At 45.8% G+C, this 21,879-nt stretch overlaps 10 protein-coding genes; 6 read left to right on the forward strand and 4 right to left on the reverse strand.

Moving 5' to 3' along the window:
* Positions 1 to 69: 69 nt before the first annotated feature.
* On the reverse strand, positions 70 to 614 carry GSBLH_T00003346001 (uncharacterized protein; the record flags this gene model as incomplete). XM_013042066.1 has 4 exons in its annotated part: positions 70 to 133; positions 173 to 291; positions 322 to 467; positions 497 to 614. 4 exons carry the CDS (start codon positions 612 to 614, stop codon positions 115 to 117), a joined length of 402 nt encoding a protein of 133 aa, XP_012897520.1. The 3' UTR covers positions 70 to 114.
* A 340-nt stretch (positions 615 to 954) lies between these two features.
* GSBLH_T00003347001 (uncharacterized protein) lies at positions 955 to 2,088 on the forward strand (the record flags this gene model as incomplete). XM_013042067.1 has 3 exons in its annotated part: positions 955 to 994; positions 1,029 to 1,144; positions 1,180 to 2,088. The coding sequence occupies 3 exons, from the start codon at positions 955 to 957 to the stop codon at positions 2,062 to 2,064; spliced, it is 1,041 nt and encodes a 346-aa protein (XP_012897521.1). The 3' UTR covers positions 2,065 to 2,088.
* A 26-nt stretch (positions 2,089 to 2,114) lies between these two features.
* GSBLH_T00003348001 (uncharacterized protein) lies at positions 2,115 to 2,933 on the reverse strand (the record flags this gene model as incomplete). XM_013042068.1 has 4 exons in its annotated part: positions 2,115 to 2,306; positions 2,338 to 2,759; positions 2,792 to 2,876; positions 2,910 to 2,933. The coding sequence occupies 4 exons, from the start codon at positions 2,931 to 2,933 to the stop codon at positions 2,154 to 2,156; spliced, it is 684 nt and encodes a 227-aa protein (XP_012897522.1). The 3' UTR covers positions 2,115 to 2,153.
* Positions 2,934 to 4,557: 1,624 nt separating this feature from the next.
* On the forward strand, positions 4,558 to 4,831 carry GSBLH_T00003349001 (uncharacterized protein; the record flags this gene model as incomplete). XM_013042069.1 has 1 exon in its annotated part: positions 4,558 to 4,831. One exon carries the CDS (start codon positions 4,558 to 4,560, stop codon positions 4,816 to 4,818), a length of 261 nt encoding a protein of 86 aa, XP_012897523.1. The 3' UTR covers positions 4,819 to 4,831.
* A 1,257-nt stretch (positions 4,832 to 6,088) lies between these two features.
* Positions 6,089 to 6,765, reverse strand: GSBLH_T00003350001 (uncharacterized protein; the record flags this gene model as incomplete). XM_013042070.1 has 2 exons in its annotated part: positions 6,089 to 6,510; positions 6,541 to 6,765. 2 exons carry the CDS (start codon positions 6,763 to 6,765, stop codon positions 6,349 to 6,351), a joined length of 387 nt encoding a protein of 128 aa, XP_012897524.1. The 3' UTR covers positions 6,089 to 6,348.
* A 901-nt stretch (positions 6,766 to 7,666) lies between these two features.
* Positions 7,667 to 8,433, reverse strand: GSBLH_T00003351001 (uncharacterized protein; the record flags this gene model as incomplete). The annotated part of the gene is made up of 5 exons (XM_013042071.1): positions 7,667 to 7,852; positions 7,882 to 7,983; positions 8,014 to 8,110; positions 8,143 to 8,230; positions 8,262 to 8,433. 5 exons carry the CDS (start codon positions 8,431 to 8,433, stop codon positions 7,667 to 7,669), a joined length of 645 nt encoding a protein of 214 aa, XP_012897525.1.
* Positions 8,434 to 8,738: 305 nt separating this feature from the next.
* Positions 8,739 to 9,658, forward strand: GSBLH_T00003352001 (uncharacterized protein). XM_013042072.1 has 6 exons: positions 8,739 to 8,760; positions 8,793 to 8,860; positions 8,895 to 9,007; positions 9,039 to 9,139; positions 9,171 to 9,321; positions 9,352 to 9,658. Exons 2-6 carry the CDS (start codon positions 8,814 to 8,816, stop codon positions 9,642 to 9,644), a joined length of 705 nt encoding a protein of 234 aa, XP_012897526.1. The 5' UTR covers positions 8,739 to 8,760; positions 8,793 to 8,813; the 3' UTR covers positions 9,645 to 9,658.
* A 123-nt stretch (positions 9,659 to 9,781) lies between these two features.
* GSBLH_T00006627001 (uncharacterized protein) lies at positions 9,782 to 12,941 on the forward strand (the record flags this gene model as incomplete). Its single annotated transcript, XM_013042073.1, has 14 exons — positions 9,782 to 9,822; positions 9,852 to 9,977; positions 10,008 to 10,139; positions 10,177 to 10,332; positions 10,366 to 10,523; positions 10,546 to 10,952; positions 10,984 to 11,133; positions 11,168 to 11,296; positions 11,322 to 11,420; positions 11,500 to 11,914; positions 11,945 to 12,042; positions 12,079 to 12,411; positions 12,433 to 12,467; positions 12,497 to 12,941. 14 exons carry the CDS (start codon positions 9,782 to 9,784, stop codon positions 12,939 to 12,941), a joined length of 2,724 nt encoding a protein of 907 aa, XP_012897527.1.
* A 95-nt stretch (positions 12,942 to 13,036) lies between these two features.
* On the forward strand, positions 13,037 to 15,428 carry GSBLH_T00006628001 (uncharacterized protein; the record flags this gene model as incomplete). Its single annotated transcript, XM_013042074.1, has 4 exons — positions 13,037 to 13,118; positions 13,147 to 13,197; positions 13,276 to 15,310; positions 15,344 to 15,428. The coding sequence occupies 4 exons, from the start codon at positions 13,037 to 13,039 to the stop codon at positions 15,426 to 15,428; spliced, it is 2,253 nt and encodes a 750-aa protein (XP_012897528.1).
* Positions 15,429 to 16,309: 881 nt separating this feature from the next.
* GSBLH_T00006629001 (Acyl-CoA N-acyltransferase) lies at positions 16,310 to 16,978 on the forward strand (the record flags this gene model as incomplete). The annotated part of the gene is made up of 5 exons (XM_013042075.1): positions 16,310 to 16,535; positions 16,568 to 16,702; positions 16,735 to 16,811; positions 16,844 to 16,912; positions 16,967 to 16,978. 5 exons carry the CDS (start codon positions 16,310 to 16,312, stop codon positions 16,976 to 16,978), a joined length of 519 nt encoding a protein of 172 aa, XP_012897529.1.
* Between the last annotated feature and the right edge of the window lie 4,901 nt (positions 16,979 to 21,879).

Genomic DNA, 21,879 nt, shown 5'->3' on the forward strand with positions numbered 1-21,879 from the left:
GACCCGAAAAGCACAGAACGTACGTGGAATGAAGAATGGAAAGAATGTGTGGTGAGCAACAAACAACGGACTATTTTCATTCTATTATACGCATTCAAGTCCTAAATAAACAGTTTACTCAAAATCGTCGAGGCTACAATGTTAAATATAAAAAACGATTCCAGCAACATACTCAAAGTCAGAATAATCTTCATCCGACGAACAGCAACTGGAACAACAGCTTGAAGTCTCCTTCGGTTCGGGGATAGGTTCGTTCCACGCCTGCAGACACATCGCACAGATATGATTTGCCTAGAATGGGAGGAGGCAAAGGAGAGCTACGCGAGCACACTCGTCGCAGATCTGATGGTACGCTGCCTTCACATTCCGGTTTCCGCACTTGACGCACTTCCCAGGAGCGGTTAACGGCTTATACTTCCTGTATTTCTTCTTCCACTCGATTTTCTTCCTACACCTCTCACAAACGACTATGCTTAAGACAGCCACTCGTAGCAACGATAAATAGGCATGGCAGCGATCTTTTCGGTCTTTTTGGAGTTCTTATTGTGTCGGAAGGAAAACTTGTTTTGATGAGCAGGTGTCCGACTGGTAACACCTCCTCGTCGCGTACTCATTCGTTAAACGAAGAAAAGGAACAAGTAAATAGAATTGTGTCACGACCCAAGGTTCAAACCTATGCAATCTATGGGCAAAAGAGTCCGACTGGATAATGAGAGTGTTATCAAAGGACGATCCTTTCGGAATTCCATGTGTGTCGACAAATGGTTATTGCATTTCGGCAAGACATAAGAACCACGATAGATAGGGTGGATAATTATGTACATGCATAAATCCGCAAATTATCCAATTAATCCATCATTTACATCGTGGAAAATGAATTATATGGAACAGGTATAATTGATCAATCTAGATTCTGCCGTGCAATCTGTTGTAGAGACATAATATCTTTTGTGAATGAACGTATCAACTGCTGAGAAGGCTGTGAAGGCTTTTCGTACTATTCTTATATATTTGAAGTAATGGTTTAGTTCCTAACCCCGGTTTTTTGATGAAGAAGATTCCCACTTGGAAACTCACTGTGAAGGAGTGGAACGCCGAGGAGTTCAAGACGCAGGTGGCCAATCTGTTTGATGAGCTGAACGAGGTAGGAGGTTGTCTGTGTGGTGTAATGTGTTATAGCAATACGGATGGCTCCAGGAGAAGTTGGAGTTTGCTGAGGAGCAGGCTTACCTTGCCTACAAGAAGAACGACAAGGATAAGATGAGAGACAAAGTTTCCGAGATGATGGTTTTCGAGAAGAAGATTGCTCTGGTGGAGAAGATCTCTCCCATGGTGGAGAACGTTCAGTCCCAGGCCAAGACTCTGCGCAAGGAGAAGAAGTGCCCCGAGGAGTTGGAGAAGGATGTCGCTGTTGTTATCTATCTCGCTGACGTGTTCAGCATTCCCTCTTTCCTCCGTGTGAAGCACCAGTTCACCTTCAAGTATGGTGAGAAATATATCGAGAAGATCTGCGGCAAGAAGCACACGAACGTGGATGAGGAGATCATTGCCATGGTGGAGTACAAGCCCGAGTCCAAGGCCGTGAAGGAGCGCGCCAAGCAGGTGACGGAGGATTGCAAGAAGCGCGAGAAGGAGGAGGAGAAGGCCAAGAAGGAGGCCGAGAAGGCCAAGAAGTCCGGAAAGTCGGGCAAGTCCAAGAAGCATCATCATAAGAAGGAGTCGTCTTCGGATGATTCCGATTCTGATTCCGATTCTGATTCTTCGGAGGATGAGAAGCCTAAGAAAAAGTCCAAGAAGTCCAAGAAGGAGTCGTCCTCGGATGAGTCTTCTTCGGAGGAGGAGAAGCCCAAGAAGAAGTCCAAGAAGTCCAAGAAGGAGTCGTCCTCGGAATCGGAGTCCTCGGAGGAGGAGAAGCCCAAGAAGAAGGAGAAGAAGGCCAAGAAGGCCGTTTCTTCGGACTCTGAGTCTTCGGAGGAGGAGGAGAAGCCCAAGGAGAAGAAAGAGGAGGAGCCTAAAGAGGAGCCTAAGGAGGAAGCCAAGGAGGAACCTGCTGCGAGTGCGTAAATGTTGCAGATAGCCCTGATTGTTGCGCTGTTTGAGCAAACAAACAATCGAAAAGTGAATTGTTGTTAGGGGTAATGTCTCTTCTCTTCTTAATTGTCCTGTCTATACAGCGTGCCGTAGGGGAGGAACTCGGCGGCGTGCTTCTCGCTCAACTCGGTGCAGTCGCGGGAGTACTGCAAGTTCTCCTCCTTCTCGTGCTCACCCACCTTGCGCACGTACTTCGCGGGGTTTCCGGCCCAGTACTACACTCGTAAAATTCAGCCAGACGCCTACCTCGCCGCTGGGAATGTGCTTTCCCTGCTCCACGACCGAACCAGGAGCGAGGCAAGAATTAGCCTCCAGATGCGCTCCCTCCAAGATGCGGCAGCCAGCTCCAATTCTGCAGTTATCATCAATACGGCAGCCGCTCAGCACGGATCCATAACCGACAACCACGTTGTTTCCGATGGACACAGAACCAGGCAAACCAGTGCTAGAAGCGCTGACACCGGACACAACCGTTCTGTCTTGGATGTGGCTCTCCGTTCCAATCCGCACATAGTTGCTGTCGCCTCTCACGACCGAACCATACCAAACAGCCGATCCTGTGGAAATCTCGACATCTCCAATGACAGAAGCGTTCGTGGCAACAAAAGCAGTGGGGTCAATCACAGGAGATTTAGACTTCATCGGTAAAACCGTTCTGTGAAGAGAGTCTACGTCCTAGTTGCACAAGACTAATGCATACACATTTCTGTGAACTTGTTTGCATTGTCAGCCTTAGCAGCACAACGCTCGATGACCTCTTCAGACTGACGCAAAACTCTGCAGGTCTACGCATTATCCTATTTGAACCCAATCATTACAGCTCTCAGTGCGTTACGAAACATTCAGGAAATTACTACTAAAATAGAGAAAGATAGAAATCGCCATATTCCTAGATATATATACCCTAAATGGAGGGAGATTTCACAATATTCTCGTCAAATCGGGACATTTTGAAATATTAATGAAATCTTAACTCACCAATCGAACGAGAACGATTTCTGCGCAAATCTGCTGAATGCAAGGATGGTTCGATCGAATGACGCATGATTCCGGAAAATGAATCTTTGTTCTGTTTTGAGATGACGCAGAATACACTGTTAACTCGAGCCAAATCGAAGCGGAACGCTTCCTTTCAACAAACATTTCATTTATTTATGACTTGAAAAACTACTGCGATTTCTCTGCTTCAACTCCTTCTCTAATTCTTTGATTCTCAACTGTGCCCGGTTCAATTCGCTCTTCGTTTTCTCCAACTCGGCACTCAGGCGAATGTTCTCTCGACACAATCTGTCTCGAATGTGCTCGAGCGAGTCATTGCTTCGACCGGTTGCAGGCAATTTCGTTCTGGGAACCTCCTTCCGTGTTACTGGAACCGACGACCGTGGAGTTGTGGAAGGAGGCATAGACAATCGTGGAGGGAGGGAAGGGGCCGTTGTCCGGCTGGAACTAGAATGAGACAGGCGTAATACGAAAAACACGACTGAAGCAGACTTTCTAGGAAGTGCTGGTTTTGAATCGCGAACTCGGACAATCTCTTTGCAATCCGATGAAACCCTGGTGACGGGAGCAGATACGCGTTGCAAAAGAGCTCGTCCTTTTGCTTCGGACTCTCTACACAGAAGGAAGGACCAGTGCGTCACGGTTTAATATGTTTGTTTTGTAAAATATCGAAGAAGCACATGCGTGGACTGTACCGTGACTCGCGAAGTGAGCCATCGAGGCCTGGAGAAGAGGAATCCATTTCATTCTTTTCCTAATGTGAACATCCACTCAAGGATCAACTTCAATTGTGTCTAAACGGTCCAGTGTATCAAAGAGGGACGATCTCTTCTACGGACATTAAATCGAAAACTAAAATACCCTCGGATATCCTAGCGGCGGGAAGTTTGTAGGGAGTGTGTTTTCACGCATCATTGCACTCCCTTGCATGTTCTTGGCGTCTTCCTGTTGAAAATACTCTTCCATCTTTGAATCAGTCACTAGACATATTAAAAGTACCGTCATGCCGCAAGAATCGGGAGACTACACATCACTCTCGCTTTACACCCCTACTCCTTCCATTTCCTCTTCTGCAGGTGATTTCATTACCGAGTATCCATTAGACATACGGTACCGAAATTTGTTTGACAAAAATCAAATATTGGCTTTATTTGTGTCAAGAGGAATTGTTTATTTATCGAAGGAGTGTGGATTCACAATTTCTCTACACAATGTGCGTTACTAGAGCTTTGGCGACAGCCTTTTCTGAAGCAAAGCAACCTGCCTTCTGACCTCACGTGCTTCCCTCAATTTTCGCTCATACAGGAGCCTATTTTTTTGTGTGTGCTTGCTTCGTTCTGAGGTTTTCGAAGTGCGATACAGGAGAGGAATTTGAATTGTAATAAATAAGTACGAAAAATGTGACCATTTGTCATTTATCATATCATTTTATATCCAGAAGCAGCTTATTTCGGCTGATACATAAATATGTACATCTTGCAACTGTCTGTTCATTGTAGGGAGGACAACGTTGATTACAACGAGCTTCATCACTATGATCAAGTCACACTTTTGTTAAATGAAGTGAAACAGCGCATTACCTACGGTTCTACGATTCCAAATTTGTGTCGCTGTCGTAGACGACCCATGGTGTTGTTTGACAAGCATAATGCCGAGTTGAACTTTGAGTCGTTTGCGAGTTTGAATGTACTTTATGAACTTTGGAAAGATTCTGCTATATTTGAGTGAATGAATGAGTGAGTCTGTTTCTTCTAATAACCATTCCTGGAAAGCTGAACAGGAGTCGGGTTGGTGTAGTGGCTATCACGCTCGCTTCACACGCGAGAGGTCGCGAGTTCGAACCTCGCATCCGATATTTTTCCATTTCTTTTTTTTTAATCAGTGATCATTGTTGATAGGATTATATTCGAAATTACCATTACTATTATTACCACCACCACCACCACCATTCGAGCTGTTACTATTAACAGTGATGATGCACTTTACACTCATCACTCACCAACTAGGAACCACTTCAAAAGCATTCTCCCTCATTCACGGATTACTCCCCTCTCTTGATTCAACAAACACACAAAATAGCGGCAATTTGTTTTATAACAGATTCTAGACCCTGTATATTCACCTTTAAAGCAACAATACCATTATCATAATGGCTCAAAATATCCTTGTATGTGTAAACTGCTTCAGCTAAATTCGCCATAATCAGATATCGGCTCTCAAAGTGTTGGTACCGCTTCACTGTGTCATACGTCTTCTTCACCGTACTCTCAATCGCCTTAATCAAGCACTGGTACTCCTTCATGCCATTCAAGCATTTGTCCATCTCGTTGTTGCAACGCGAATACACCATCACGAACTGGCCCTCCGCATTGCCATGGCCTCCGGAACGGAAGAACTGCGTGATGAGCATGTTCTGATCGTCGAGCATCGCATGAATGCGCTGATCCATCAACTCGCACTTGTTCAAAAACAAGGTCAAATTCTTCTTCGCGTTGATCACCTGGTTCAGCAAGGCCTCCGCTCGATCGTTCAGCTCCACCGTCTCCTGCAAGCTCTGCTGCAGCTGCTGGTAATTTCCAGAGCGGGAAAGACTGAACCGATCGCTCACCAGGAGGCGAATCTTATCCTCGTTGGCCTTCTCCCCGGCCTTCCGCGTCCGCTTGATGTTCTTCATCGACGCGATGTACGGCGGCACCTGCGTCTTCAGCGAGCGCATCATCTCCGAGGAGCATCTACCGCTGACTCGCGCTCGGCAGCGCCTACGATCGCTCTCCGCTGTTCACTTGGCGGATGAAATCCATGTACGAGAACTCGAGCTGGTTCAGCAGATCGTCCATTCGCTTCGCGTGCTCGATGAATTGTTCGCGCCGCATCGACAGCGTGTGCGTTTTCTCCTTCGCGTGCTGGCTGCTCAGCAAGATCCGGAAGAACGACGGCACGCCGGACTTCTGCGACAGCGCGCCAATCTATCGTGGAAACTGGGGAACGGAGGTACCAGAACGTCGCATCTGCTCTCCCGCAGCGCAGCCTCGATCGCCGTGACGTTCTTTCTGTACTTGGCCTCGTACTCGCGCACTTTCGGCTCGCAGAACTCCTTGTACTTCTGCTGGAAGCTGCTCAGCCGCGCTTTCTTCGAGGCCGAGAGAATCGCGGAGAAGTCGAACGCGTCCGCGGCCTCCACGTCGATCTTGCAGTCGTTCGGATTCAGCAAGATCCGCTCTTCGATCGTGTACTCGCTGATCCCGTTCGGAATCGTGCTCATCTACGCTGAATCGTCCTTCTCTCGCCTACGCGAATCATCCATTCCCCGACGATGCGCCGCTTCGTTTCCGCCGCTTCCGACGTGAATTCGGTCATCATCGGAAGCACCAGCTTGCGGATCAGCGCCGACTGCATCTTCTTCAACGCGTCGATCGTGTTCTATCCATCACGCAACGCCGCCAACGCTACGAAGAAGCAGTCCAGACAGTAGTACGCCGTGCCCGTTCCGTGCACGTTCGGGTTGTCCAGCTCTTCCTGCGTCATGTAGCCTTGATAATACAGCGCCATCGCGTAGGTGAGCTTGTGCATCGCCGTGCAAATCTCCACGAGGGACTCGGGGTTCGACGATTTCTTAAAGTTCGCTAAGGCGTCCTTGTACAGAGAGCTGCTTCCCATGTACAGACACACGAACATCTGCTTCTGAGAGACCTTGTAGACGATCTGCGCCTTGCGGCCTTTGAGGAATTGATAGAGAGCGGAGAGGTAGAATTCCGCCTGGGATTAAAACGGAAAAGGAAGGAGCGTACGCCGGTGAGAAAGGTCTCGGTTAGCTCGGGGACGGGCTGACTTTCGCTGTATGTGTAGAGCATCGTTCTGCAGATCGTGACGATGTAGCTATAGGCGTTCTTTAAGTTTTCACACGCTTTATCGATTTGAGTTATATCTGGGTTGACCTAGGTGAAAACGGGAATGCAAAAATACAGGGAGATCTTTGAGGGCTTTTTGGGAGTAGAGAGCGGCGATGTTGTACATGACGCAAGTCTGTTCGTACTGAAAATTGGCCGTCTTCTCCTCCATGCTCGGGCTGACGGAGGATTTCCATCGCAGAAAGGCAGTGGACTACAATGAAATTAACAAAAAGTAACAACGTCATTCCCAGGCTGGGGGAAGTTCTTATTGATTGCAACCAAGTCTTTTAGGTATAAAAGATAGGCATCAATGTCGTCTTCCTTTGTGTAATGCTTAATGTTAACGATGGTAGCTCTATGCGCCTCGATATTCACAAGGTTTTGTGTGATTTGAGATCTTACCTCCTAGAAACTGAGTTGGTGATTCATCTGACATACCTGTGGTACAGAGCCAGTTACATAAACTAAGAGTTGTCTTTTAAACTTGGTAGCCGCGGTAGTCAAACATCCCAGTGCGAGCATATTTAACAAAATAATAGTGACAGAAATCAAGTAAGAAAACAAGCAAGTTTATCAGTTTATCAAAAAACAAGAAAAAGACTCTCCAAAATACTGATTGCCTCGTTCGATACTTCTTCCCGAGTGCGGTCCGCATTGATTCTGCACGTTTATACCCTTCCAAGCCACTACCTCTTCACCATTCCTTTCTTGTCAAACAGCTCCAGAACCGGCATGCTCGTCTCCATATGCGTCTTAAAACGCTTCACCAGCGACTCCGGGTTATCGTCAACGCGGCCCGACGTCTTTCCACGAAGCAAACAACGCTCCCGCATTACTTCTTCGCTGCACTCCAGAAGCATCACGCATTTCAGCTAGCTAGCAAGCAACAAGAGAAGCGTACGTCCACCTTATCTCCCACGAGCTTCTCCCAGCCTTCCAGATTCTCCATGCTGCGAGGGAAGCCGTCGATAATGATCTTCTTCTGTCCTTGCTCAGCGTAGAACTGTGATTGATGCATGGAAAACTACGATACGCGGATCTTCTTCAAGAGAAGGTTGATGGTAATCTCACCGGGAACGATGAGACCCTTCTTGATGTAGTCGTTAATCAGCTCGGCGTCCTTGCTTCCGCTGAAGGATGAATATCCTCCATGAACCCATACCTGGCCTTTTCCTCACGGAGACAGTCTCCGGCACTGATGGGAATCCAACCGAGCTTCTCCTTCAGAGTTGCAGACACGGTTCCCTTTCCTTGGATGGAAGTACGCTTCCTCACACATACCTGAACCTGGTCCTCCCAGAAGGAAAACAACCTGAGGCTTCTCCTCGTTCACCTCCTTGGGCTCTTCCTTAGTCTCTTCCTTGGGCTCTTCCTTAGTCTCTTCCTTGCATTCCTCCTTGCTCTTCTTCACTTCAACATCTAGTCTATGACAATCCACTCGAACGCGATACATCGCTTGTGGAGATAATAGCCAAGTGCCAAAGTGGAGATACCAAGAGCGGTGGCCAAAACATACCTGGAATTGACTCTCTGCGAGTGCTCCTACTTCTTATTGTAAGGGCAGGACATTGTAAGAATCAAGAAAAAAACAATGGTTAAACTGTGCGATGAAATATGGTGTGGATAGGTGCTGTCCCTGAAGTAGACGATTCAAACACGTCGTCTTTCTCCCTATCCTCGAATTCCCAAAATCGTCTCGATTTTTGCATCTCGTCGTTTTCTTGTTTTTTACACAGATATTTCCCCTATTGTTGACATCTCTATATATATATTCAGCATGGTAGATGGAGCTTACTGCGAATTATCATCTAGTCGGGAGCCAAAACGGGAAAGATGTTAAACTACGTGAATTATCGTATGCGCGTAGTGATAAGAGAAAAGTGGGAGGCCTTTGAGGTTTAGGTAATATTGTAGCCGTGTTCTAGTCGGTACTCTTATGGCTTTTGATAAACACATGAACTTGATCCTTGGCGATTGCGAGGAGTTCAGAAAGATTAGATCAAAGTCGGGAGTGGCTGTCGTCAATGGTACGGTTCTAGGGGGTGACTTAGTTGAAAGGTGTGATTGAAGAACGCGAGGAAAAGAACACACTCGGACTTGTACTGCTCCGTGGAGAAAACATCGTTTCGCTGCAAATCGAGGGTCCTCCCCCACAAGATGTCTTTTTTAAATTCCCTCGGTGATCTGTAGCTTCCTACGCAAATCGCTGCTGCAGGCCCTGGAACCGTGCGTGTTGCGGGCAGAGGCATGCCGGCCGCTCCGCTGACCGCTGCGCCACAAGGTCTCGCGGGTCCTGTGCGTGGTTTGGGCGGTCCCAGCGCTTCGATTATGTCTGGTCAGGGTACGTAGCGTCGATTTCTGTTGAGACTAGTGATCGCCAGCGCGCCAGCGACCAATGCTCGACCCGCCATGCCGATGGGCGTACCTGCCGGAATGCCGATGGGCGTGCCTGCCGGAATGCCTGCGGGAATGCCTGCGGGAATGCCTGCGGGAATGCCTGGAGCGATGCCGATGGGTATGCCAATGGGTATGCCGATGGGTATGCCGATGGGAATGCCGATGGGAATGCCTCGACCTGGAATGATGCCTCCGGGAATGGCAAAGATGGGTGTGCCTCCAAGACCAGGAACGATTCCTGGTACTCCAAGACCGATGTCGCAGTAATTTGTTTATCGTTTTGGCTGTTTCTTTGAAACTCTTCGTAACACGCTATATCCGTTTTCGTGTCATTATCACTTTTCTTTCTGTACATGTCTGTTAAGTGCGATCATATTGACGGTGCCGTTGTTTGGGAAAGTGTAATGGCCAAACGCGGACATCTCACCCATCTGTGGTTTAAAAGGTAATTATTAGGTAAGTCATCTCCTGTAGATGGGTGGCATTAGACGAAGGGGGCAGAATCTACTCTTACAAACCCTCTTCGCAAGGAACTCAACGCAAACATCTGAAATTACTTTATAAAGTTGAACCAACCACGAAAATAAACTATTCGATCGAGTGATTCACAGATTCTAAAGTGAACTTTAGAACATGTATCCTCGAGTTAAAAACGAACGATGACAGGGTGTTTCAATTAAAGGCCAAAGACCCATTATTGCTCCAAAATTGGGCGCAGCGCATTCAACGTTTTTTGGCGAGTTCTAGGAGCAAGTCTGGAGAGTATGGATTCTTTGTGTTGTGGGTGCGTTATATGCAGGGTACGAAAGCGGATGGACCTATTTGTGGATACGGACAAGGTCAATGCGGAAGTAGCACCTCCAATCGTTCGTCGCAGATCGACACAGGAAGCTGTTCGTCCTACACCCGTTGGGAAGCGAGATATTGACATCTCAGCTACAAGTCTTCGGCAAAAGTGCGTTCCCGACGATAATTAGCTTTTATATAGAGTTATGAACAAGCAGGGAAAGGACTATTCGAGTCAAAACGCGTCCTCCATCCAGAAGGACTACATTTCGACCAACAGTACGCGCGAAGCCATTTTGGAATCTCGGAAACAAGCGCTGTCTGTGACGAATGCCGAGGATGCGGAGGCTCTTAAGTCGAGTTCCTATCGATTTATCCATAGAATCGGCTCTCACGCCTCCACCAGCAAAAGCTTCTCCTCCCCTTCCTTCTCCTTCCTTCACTCGCAAACTGCTGACGGATGCTCAGCCTCAAAACACTGCGATTTCTCGACGCAGCCTCGAGATACCCCCTAGTTTTCCTCGAAATATCCCCGTTGTGATGGCGACTCCCTCCCTCTTCAAAGCGTTTAATTTGCTGGAGATTTCAAAAAAGCATCGACGCGCATTGAGCAGTGAATCGCTGCTCCAATCCTCCTTCCACACGACGCAATACTTCAATCCAGAGTTCGACCCCACTTCGGAAGAAACAGAACCTGCTGGAATTCGATCGATTCTCCACGAACGACTTCTTGAAGCACTGGAGGCTTCCATATTCGAGGAAAAGGACATTGTGCTGATTCTTGATAAAGTGACTGGTTGTGTTTCTTTTGTGAGTCTAGCCGGGACTTCGAATGGTGAATCAGCTCGTGTTCAATAAGAGCGAATTGAAGAAGTGTGGCATCACAGTCATCCAATCCATCCACTCGAATAAGCGTCACGCCTACCCGAAATGCCAGGCGGTGTATGTAATCGATCCATTGTATCGAGAGGTATACCGTTGTGCGTGTTCGTGTGAGAGTGTAGAATGGCGTCACCTCGCTCGATTTGTGCATCTTCGACCTCGTTTCACAGCCCAAGCACTTCGAAAGCGCATCGATTTTGCTGTTAGCTCGCTTGCCAAAAGCGATCGAAGAGAAGAAGATCTGGGTTATGGTTTGAAACAAACAGTAAGAACTAGCAAAACCGCGTTCTTCTTCGTTCGCTTCGACTCCCGCCGGCGGTAATCAGTGGCAACACCGAAGTCATCAGCGACGATTTGGTGCTACTCAATGTCTTTGTACCAACTTGCAAGTTGATATTGACCCAAGAACTCTCCTTCTCTCTTCTTCACTCCCTCCCATTTCGACTATCCACAGTTGATCGATCGTGTGGCCACCAATCTCTGCTCGTTTCTGGTCAGCATCAACGAGTACCCATACTTCCGCTTTGACTGCGATGACCCGCTCACCGCGCAGATCGCAGCCAAAGCGTTTTTGAATCTGGAAGAGCGAGTTCGCTACGACGCCGATTTCTGGTTTCGCGGCTGCATGGATATCCACAATCGATCGACGGTGCTGATTGTATCGCGCAAATCGGATATGATCACTCCCTTTTTGCACTCTGTTGCCTACGAAGCGATGATGCACGACTACTTTCATGTGGGACATGATGGGAAGCTCTCCATGATCCCACACCAAGCGTTGTCTTTTCTATCGGGTGGTTTGCCTTCGTCGGTCGATGTGAATGAGTCCAGTTCTCTTTGGAATTCGATTCGAGACCTTCGCTATGAGCGTACTTTGATGGGTGATGAATGAAGGAAAGATGCGCGCGAGAAGGTGGATTCCCTCATTTCCAACTGCGAAAAATCGTTAGAAATTAACAATCAGAAGAGCTCCCCGATTCGTTCTCTCAACATCATCGTACACCCCTTTCCATCTTGAATTTTGATTTTCCAGAGTCGGAATCTCGAAACGGCTCTCACCTTCCGAGAATCGTGCGATCTCCACTTGAGTGCTCTCAACGTGTTAAGTCGCATCGATAACGTTTCCCTTTCTTCCCAATTGTCTAATGATCAGCTCTACCATCTCAAGCAGCTTTGCAGTCTCGAGCAAACGCTCTCTTCCTCCTGGCTTCCTTCGGGCGGACAGCTCACCCTCGAGGAATTGCTTCCGATGGTGCAGCGAATGCTCATCGACACGACGCTCGGCGAGTTGGAAAAGCTTCGACTGCTTCTCATCACTCTCTTCTCCTATCCCTTTCTTCTTGGAACGCAGCAATGGAGCGCGTTGGTACTGTCTGCGAAAATCCAGAGTGTGGACTTTGCTCGCGCGTTGACTACTGCTGAGTTTGCAAAGAGCCTTGTGTGTGATGTAGACATATTGCTGGCGAGATGCGATCGAGCGTGTACTCCATGTCGTACAGACAACGAACCGCCGACCGTTGCGATGCAAAGCACTCCTTAGAGGATATTGTTTACATTCGCAACGTGCCCTATGTGGCAAACATCATTCGAATGATATCAGAAGACTACTTGTCTCGAAAGCAATACCCTTTTATCCTCAAGCCTCCAATCGATTACGACATTAGGGATAAAAAGCCAGAAAACGAGATTCAGCCAGAAATCTTGGAGGATTTCACTCCGAAGAGACACCGTCGTCTCATTTTGGTAGTTGTGGGAGGCATAACCTACACGGAGCTCCATCACTTGCGATCCTTATCCAAGGCATTGAAGCAGCAACTCATCGTTGTCAGCACTTCTCTTTTGAATCCTCATTCGTTTATTTCCTCCCTCTCGGAAATGAACTGGAGTGATTCCTGATTTTTTTGATACCGTCCCTCTATTCGACTCTCTCCCTTTTTGCGATCGTCTTTTACTACCCGAAATCACCTTCATATGTTTGTTGTACAAACATTATGAATATCCTAAATGATGCTTATTTAGGCGCTGTTACGGCCATTTCATTCTCTTTAGATTCGAAATACGTTGTCTATGGTGGTTTGTGGCCGAGTCAGCTCAGCTTTAGGTTCTGGAACATTTATTCATATCTGCGAAAACAAATCCTTCCAGAAGGTGAGTACTATTCGAGCGCTGCATAATTCCTTGATTCACGGAATTCGCTTTTGTTTGAATTTGATGGTGTGGTAATGTCTAGATAAATCCAAACTGTGCGTTTTTGGAAACAAAGAGTTCGTATTGTTCGATTGGGACGCCCTCGAGTCCAATGAATTCGCCCCCTGCGAACCTGAATACAAAATGACCGGTTTTATCGATTGGATTTGGGACATTGCATTTATGGACAGTCCTGCCGATCGTCTCCCCTCTCTCCTGATAGGCACAGCCCACAACACCGTCATCCAGTGGAATCCAAACACGAACACAGCCGATCACTTCTATTACGGTCACGACCGCTGCATCCTGTACAGCATGTCCATTCTCCCTCTGCACGGCGACTTCCTCATCGCTTCCGGTACCGTCTTCACCGAAGTCCACGTCTGGCGTCTCTCCGCACCGGAGCACACCCTCGTCTGTCGCCAGCACGCGGGAGTGATCTTCAAACTGCGCTGGAGCGAGGACGGTCGCTACCTTCTCTCCGTCTCGGACGATCGCTCTCTGATCGTCTGGCGGCACTCTTCCTCCACGCAGCCATGGAATTCCATCGAACCCACCTCCATCGACGCCCTCCTCCAAGGCTCCTATTCCCCGTTTCTCCGCCTCTACGGCCATCGCGCGCGTCTCTGGGACTGCCTCTTCGTTTCCACGTTTCTCCTTTCCACGTCGGAAGACTGCTCGGTTCGGCTGTGGAATGAAAAAGGCGTCTGCGTGGCGGTTTTGGAGGGACACAAAGGGAAACATGTGTGGTGCGCGGCGTTTGATTCGAGGAGCGGAATCGCGGTTACCGGCGGGAACGACGGTGCGGTGAAGATCTGGGACATTCCCACGATCACGAGCACTGCCGAGTCGTCCGTGCGGAGTTTCGTGATTCCGTCGATGGCGAAGGAAGACGCGGAATTCGATCGAAAAGCGGTGCGAACCAGCAAATCCGAGTGCATTCGCGCTCTCTGCATCTCCGAGGATGGCGAGCAGATTTTGATAGCGAGCAATTGGGGCTATATTTGGAGTCTTGACCCGAATTCGGGACTTTTTTCGACCCTTTTTTCCCCGGCAGAACATGGGTTTGTTTCCACGTTGGCGCTGAGCCAAGACGGGAAAATGGCCGCGTCGGGCGATTATAGCGGGGAACTGCGGATCGTGTCGGTGGACCAGCGCTTTCCCGCGATTACAGAGAAGATCGGGACGATCCGAATCGGACGCATTTCGTTCCACGAATTCGACGAAACGCATTGGCTGCTGTGTGTCGTTGCGGCGAACGGCCATATCACGCTTCTTTTGTTAGAGAAAACGCAGGGGGTGCTGTCTCGTTGGGCGGAATGCGACTTCGAAACGAAAGGAGCGATCACGTCGACTCTGTGGATTCCGGAGCATCGCGTTCTCTGTGCTGGCGACAGTGTTGGAGGCGTGCAGCTCATGAAAATGGTGGGATCCCACGAGGCGCGCTATCTTCGAAAATGTCACGCTTGTGCGCCTGTGTGCGCTCTCGTTCTCCACGAAAACAACACGTTGTGGACAGGCGGCCATGACGGCAAGCTCGTTCCTTTACTCATCGATTGGGATTCGTTTTCGATCACACGCGACACAGCCATTCCCATTCCTCATATCAAACAAATCTTCTCCATCTGGTGGTCCCAGAACCACGAGCTCTGCGTCAGCGGCTTCCACGAGTCCGAGTATCTCGTCTGGGACGTTTCCAACGCCTGCGAGGTCCTCTCCGTCCCCGCGGGAGGCTGGAAGCGCCCCTTCGCCTCGCACTCGGCCGCCTCGCACCCTTCCCACGGCTTCCTCTTCGCCTTCGCGGCGGCGAACGGGTTTTCGCGCGTCTCCGTGTTCCAGCGCAGCCAGCCGCATAGTGCCCGGCTGATCCCCGCGGTGAGCGCTCCCTCGCACGGCCGCGAAGTGAACGTGGTGCACTGGATCGGCCCACTGGAGGGCGGCGGGCTGCTGGCGAGCGGCGGAGAGGACCGGAAGGTGCAGATCTTGCGGGTGGAGAGAGGACGGTTCGGTCTGGAATGCCGCGTGGTGCATGCGTTCGAAACGCACTCGAGCTCGGTGCGAGGGCTGTGGAGCTTCGCGTAGGCGCGAGGAGGAAGGAGTGCGAGACGTAGAAAGCCGGGGGGAAATGGATATGTGCTGCTGAGCTGCGGGGGACGAAACACGCTGTGCGTGTGGGATGTGTCGAAGACCGGGTAGGCGAAGCTGGGAATTGCCGAGTGTAGCGAGGAATGCCGACTGCTGAGCATGCTGCCGGTGCGCGACGCGCAGAACCGAATCGAGGGCGGAGACCAGCGGTACATGGCCATTCAAGGCGTGCAGCGGAGCGACGGATCGGTTCTGGTGCTGCTGGGAGACAGCAAGGGGCAGCTCCATCTGTTCTCGCTCGCTCTGGACCGCTCGCTGCCGGTCTGCGTGTTCTCCGCCGAGGTCCACGCCACGCCCATTCTCTGCGTGGATCTCTGCGAGGCCGATGGACAGCTCTTCGGGTTTGCAGGCACCGCTGCGGGGGATCTGCTGGTGTTCCGCGTGGATTCGTTGCGGAATTCGGCGAATTCGGCGAATTCGGGCGAAGCTATAAGCGTGATCAAGACGGTGCATTCGATGGGGATTAACGATCTGTCCGTGTCTTGGAGGGACTCACAAGTGATCTGCGTGTCCGTGGGAGACGATCAAAGCCTTCGTCTGTGCAAGTTTGCAGTGGAAGGAAAGGATCTCGTGTTGCTGGACAAGGTTTCGTATATGGGCGTTTCGGGAACGTCGATTCGAAGCTGCTGCTGGAAGGCCTCGGGAGTGTATTTTGTGGGGTGGGAGCAGAATGTGGAGAAGCGAGTGTGGGTGAATGAAGGATTGGTGAAATCGGGATGGGTAGAAGTGCAGGTTCCCGAGACGAGCTGCATGGATCTGTTGGAGGGAACAGTGTCTGGACTTGGAGCGGTATGCGGTGCCATGGGTGTTGAAGTATTTGAGTATTCGATTTAGAAAGAGAGAGAAAGAGAAACAGTTTTACTATTATTCTTATTCTTATTCTTCTAATTATTTGTTGAAAACTTTGAGTTTGTTTGTTTTCAGAAAGAGGAATGAAGAATCGCGGGGATTCTATTATTGCAAATAATACTCATAATCAAAAGAGAATTGTACAGAGAATGCCTGCTATGTTTGACACAAAGCGCATATACGAGTTGCCGGTGCTGAAGCACAATATCGCAGCGGTGCAACTGATTTTCCAGACTGTGTTCCAGGAATCGCTCTCTGATTCGTTTTTGCAGAAAGCGATCGATCACAACAAATCACTGACGAAGCTGAGTATGTGAATTCTTGAGGGAGTCGTGAATTAGTTATTCTGGATAACATTCCGGTGGGTTTTGTGTATTCTCACATTAACCATGATGCTGCATCCCGATCAAAGAATAGCAATACTTTGGTAATAGACTGCATTTGTATTTTAAAGAATTATCAACGTCATGGAATCGGTAGAATGATGGAGAGATTACCCATGTTGTAGGGTCTCATATCGTAAATTCGCTAATCGAGAGAGCTCAAAGTGGACTTCATGTGAGTAATGTCGAAGTGGTTGCACAAGTTTGGATTGGATGTTGAGAGTGAAGGTGTAGAAAGACAATGGATCAATGGAGTTCTTTTCAAAGTGTGGGTTTTGTGAGATGAAGGAGAATGCTGAGCAGGTATTGGATACGAAAACATTTGGTACTATTACTTTGGATGAGAGTGATTGATAGAAGGTGTTCTGATGGGTAAAAAGGTGCAATAATTATGGCTTGTTTGTTTGAATAACGTATTTTAGGATGTACGTGTGGCTTGAAGAAGAAAGGGAGAGGGGAAGGAAGGGACAATCAAAGGATTTGGGAATTGGGGAGTTGAAAGGGGTGTTTGAAACGGGGAGAATAACAAACGAAAGCACAGAGACTCCTTAATTTGAGTGTGATATGCATATATGAAACATATGCCAAGGACATGAATAATAAGGATGGAAGGGAACACTTGACATAGTCCTTTGAAGTATATTAGAGTGGTGAAATACAGCTATCGATAGGCTTGCTGTGAGGGAATAGGGAGTAGATCACCCAATTTGCTAGGAAATCGAGAAATGGTATTTGTACGAGTTCCTCGAACATACTTTAAAGGGAGGAAGAAGTACATGAAAGGAAGAAGAAGTCTGAATAGAGTTCATGAAAAAATATGGTAATGCTATGAGCTGCAGCTACTTAGGTATTGTGGACAACACTGCCTCATCTTCTATCACCTTTACATTAAGCAAAGCAATAACAGAGCGCAAAAAAAACGCAAAAGCTGTAGAAGTTCGAACAGAATGAGAACTTTCAAGGGTTTTTCGGGCAAGATTCAATTTAAACCTGGTTACCTTAGTTGTTGACAAATGCCATACACTCCAAACAAACAAAGCACTCCAAGTGAAGTGGAACTGTTAAATATCGTCATAAACCCATCAATCAAGAAGGAAAGAAGTAGCTGTTGGGAACATAACTTTTCAAGTCAGTTTCCTATTGTCTCCATGACCGAAAAGAATGGGATGTACATTTTGCATGTTGGTTCTCCACATGAGGGATATTCCATCGAAACCCATTTAATGAATAATAAGATGCATGGAAAATCCTATTTATACTCGAATGAAGACCTGTTGTTGGCAGAACTGAATTTCGAAGATGGTGAAGCGCAGGGTCCCTGTACACTCTATGACACTGCTAGTTATGTATTTTTTGAAGGATTCTTTAAAAACGGATATCGGACAGGGAAAGGAAAGGAATATGACCGGGAAGGGAATGTGATTTTTGAAGGGTACTTTGGTTTAGGCAAACGATTATATATTATTCCATTGCAAGAGATGAGCGGATTTTGGAAAGAATATGACGAGAATGGTAAATTGTTGAATATAAGCAAAAGAAATGAAGAAAATGGTGAAAAGGAAGGAATTTGCTATTATTATGATGATAATGGAAACATAAGTCATATTGTCGAAGTTAAGGAAGGGGAAGAGAATGAATACAACGGTTATTGTAAAGTGTATGACGAACCTCATAAAGTGTGGTTTGAAGGATTTGTAAAGAATGGAAGAAAACTAAATTTGATTCGATTGAACAAGATGAGTGGATATTGGAAAGAATATGACGAGAATGGTAAATTGTTGAACATAAGCAAAAGAAATGAAGAAAGCGGTGACAAAGAAGGAATTTGCTATTATTATGATGATAATGGAAACATAAGTCATATTGTCGAAGTCAAGAAAGGTATAGAAAATGAATACAACGGTTATTGCAAACTATATGACGAACCTCATAAAGTGTGGTTTGAAGGATTTGTGAAGAACGGTAAAAGAAGAATGAATTTGATTCGATTGAATGAAATGTCTGGATATTGGAAAGAATATGACGAGAATGGTAAATTGTTGAACATAAGCAAAAGAAATGAAGAAAGCGGTGACAAAGAAGGAATTTGCTATTATTATGACGATAATGGTCAAATTAGTCATATTGTCGAAGTCAAGAAAGGTATAGAAAATGAATACAACGGTTATTGTAAACTATATGACGAACCTCATAAAGTGTGGTTTGAAGGATTTGTGAAGAACGGTAAAAGAAGAATGAATTTGATTCAATTGAACGAGATGTCTGGATATTGGAAAGAATATGACGAGAATGGTAAATTGTTGAACATAAGCAAAAGAAATGAAGAAAGCGGTGACAAAGAAGGAGTTTACTATTATTATGATGATAATGGAAACATAAGTCATATTGTCGAAGTCAAGAAAGGTATAGAAAATGAATACAACGGTTATTGCAAACTATATGACGAACCTCATAAAGTGTGGTTTGAAGGATTTGTGAAGAACGGTAAAAGAAGAATGAATTTGATTCGATTGAATGAAATGTCTGGATATTGGAAAGAATATGACGAGAATGGTAAATTGTTGAACATAAGCAAAAGAAATGAAGAAAGCGGTGACAAAGAAGGAATTTGCTATTATTATGACGATAATGGTCAAATTAGTCATATTGTCGAAGTCAAGAAAGGTATAGAAAATGAATACAACGGTTATTGTAAACTATATGACGAACCTCATAAAGTGTGGTTTGAAGGATTTGTAAAAAACGGTTTTCGTCATGGAGAAGGCAAAGAATACAGTAGCTCACAAAATAATGTTGTAAATGTGTTTTGCGAGGACGGAAAGAAATTGAGGATAGAAATTGATAAAAGAAAAAAGGGATATCGAAAGGAATATGATGAACAAAATCACTTGGTGAATGTATGTAAAAGAGATGAAAATGGAAGATTCTACGGAATTTGCTATCGCTACGATTCTAACAGCAAAATCAGTCGAATCAGTGAGTGGAAAGATGGCAAAGAAATCACACTGCTAAAAACATTCAATGGGAATTACATGACGGAATATGTGAACGGAGTCAAGAACTATGAAGGAGAATATGTCAGTAATTCTGAGTTTGTTTTTATCCGAAATGGCCAGGGAAAAGAATTCGATGCGAATGGAAGAAGTGTAATCTATCAGGGATCTTGGTTTAGAGGAAAACGTCATGGAAAGGGTGCGTCTTATCAAAATCGAAAAATGGATTATAATGGAGAGTGGATTTGTGGCAAAAAGAAAAAAGAGTATTATGCCATGGTTTGGGGGCGAATCATTGTCTGCATTGTAGTGATTGTGGCTGTAATTGTTGTTACTTTCTTTGTCAAGGTGTGGATAGGTATTTCCCTCAGTGTGTTGTTGCTAATAGGGTTATTGTTATGTTTGAAATGGTATTTTGGCAAAATTCGGTGTGGACTCGATTATCAAATGGCAAAAGTATTGCCTGGGCCAAATCTAAAATTCGAAAACGAGTGCTTTCAATTGACTCGAGAGTTTTGGGTGCCAATGAATGTGGAATCAATCGAAATCGGCAATAAATGCTTTTCAAGAGTGAAAACATTCCAAATCGATGGATTGAATCGATTGAAAACGATCAAAATCGGAAGCAATTCATTTACTCAGGCGAAAAGTAAAGAGAAATGGGATTCTAATAAGGCAAGCAACAAATCGAAATCATTCCACATATTGAATTGTGAATCATTGGAATCAATTCAAATTGGTGAATATAGTTTCAGCGATTTTGGAGGCGACTTTGAATTGAAGAATCTACCACAATTACAATCCATTCGAATAGGAACAATTGGAAATGATTCTTGTAATTTCTATTACAGTTCATTTGTGATTCGAGGTATTGATATGATATTGAATATTTGAATGATGCATAGATCTTCCAAGTCTACAATCCATTACATTAGGTAACGAAACATTTGGAAACAGCAAAGAATACTGTCTGCATAATCTCGATTCATTAGAGACGGTTGAAGTCGGCAATGATTATTTTGGATCAGTGAAAACATTCCAAATCGATGGATTGAATCGATTGAAAACTATCAAAATCGGCAAGAACTCATTTACTCAAGTGAAACAAGCTGATTGGAATGAAAACTCATTTGTTGCGAGAGACAAGGCAAATAACGAATCGAAATCATTCCACATATTGAATTGTGAATCATTGGAATCCATTCAAATTGGTGAATATAGTTTCAGTGATTTTGGAGGCGACTTTGAATTGAATAATCTACCACAATTACAATCCATTCAAATCGGGACAATTGGAGTTATGTCTTGTAATTTCAGTTATAGTTCATTTGTGATTCGAGGTATTGATATGATATTGAATATTTGAATGATGCATAGATCTTCCAAGTCTACAATCCATTACATTAGGTCATTATGCATTCCGTGATTCCTTATCAACAGCAATCGAAAGTATTGAATGAATTCGAATGAAATGATTGATGTAGATCTTCCATCATTACAATCCATTCAACTCGGTTATGGTGCACTTTTTGGGAAAAGTGATGATTCAAGTTCATTGACACTTCGAAGTAATGATGAATTGATTGGTTATGATTTGTTTTGTAGATCTTCCAAATCTAACATCAATAACTTCTGTAGAATACAGTTTCTATTCAGCTCGTGTAGTGACATTGACAAGTATTTCTGAATATTGAATATTGATAGTATTTAGATATTCCAAATCTTCGAAATGTCAAGCTACCTGATTCATTCCAACAAGTTTATCATCCCATCATCAACAGTAACTATTCATATTTTAAGTTGATTTTAGATGTTTCTGAACTACTATTTCCTAAAGTCTATAACTACGATTTCATTCAATCAATGAATTCATCCATTACATCGATAGTTCTTCCCGAATGGACGTGTAATGATATTGATTATACCATATTTGATTTCTCGCGGTTTACTGTTGTGGAATCAATAGAAATCGGGAATGATTGTTTTGGATCAGTACAAACATTCAAAATCGATGGATTGAATCGATTGAAAACGATCAAAATCGGAAACAATTCATTTACTCAGGAAAAGTATAGTTGGGGAAAAAATGAATCGAAATCATTCCATATATTGAATTGTGAATCATTGGAATCCATTCAAATTGGTGAATGGAGTTTCAGTGATTTTGGAGGCGACTTTGAATTGAAGAATTGTCCACAATTACAATCCATTCAAATTGGTACAATTGGAAGTAGGTCAGACAATTTCTTGTATAGTTCATTTGTGATTCGAGGTATT

Source organism: Blastocystis hominis (assembly GCF_000151665.1).
Source record: "Blastocystis hominis, Singapore isolate B (sub-type 7) whole genome shotgun sequence assembly, scaffold_3".
Taxonomy (NCBI): Eukaryota; class Bigyra; order Opalinata; family Blastocystidae; genus Blastocystis; species Blastocystis hominis.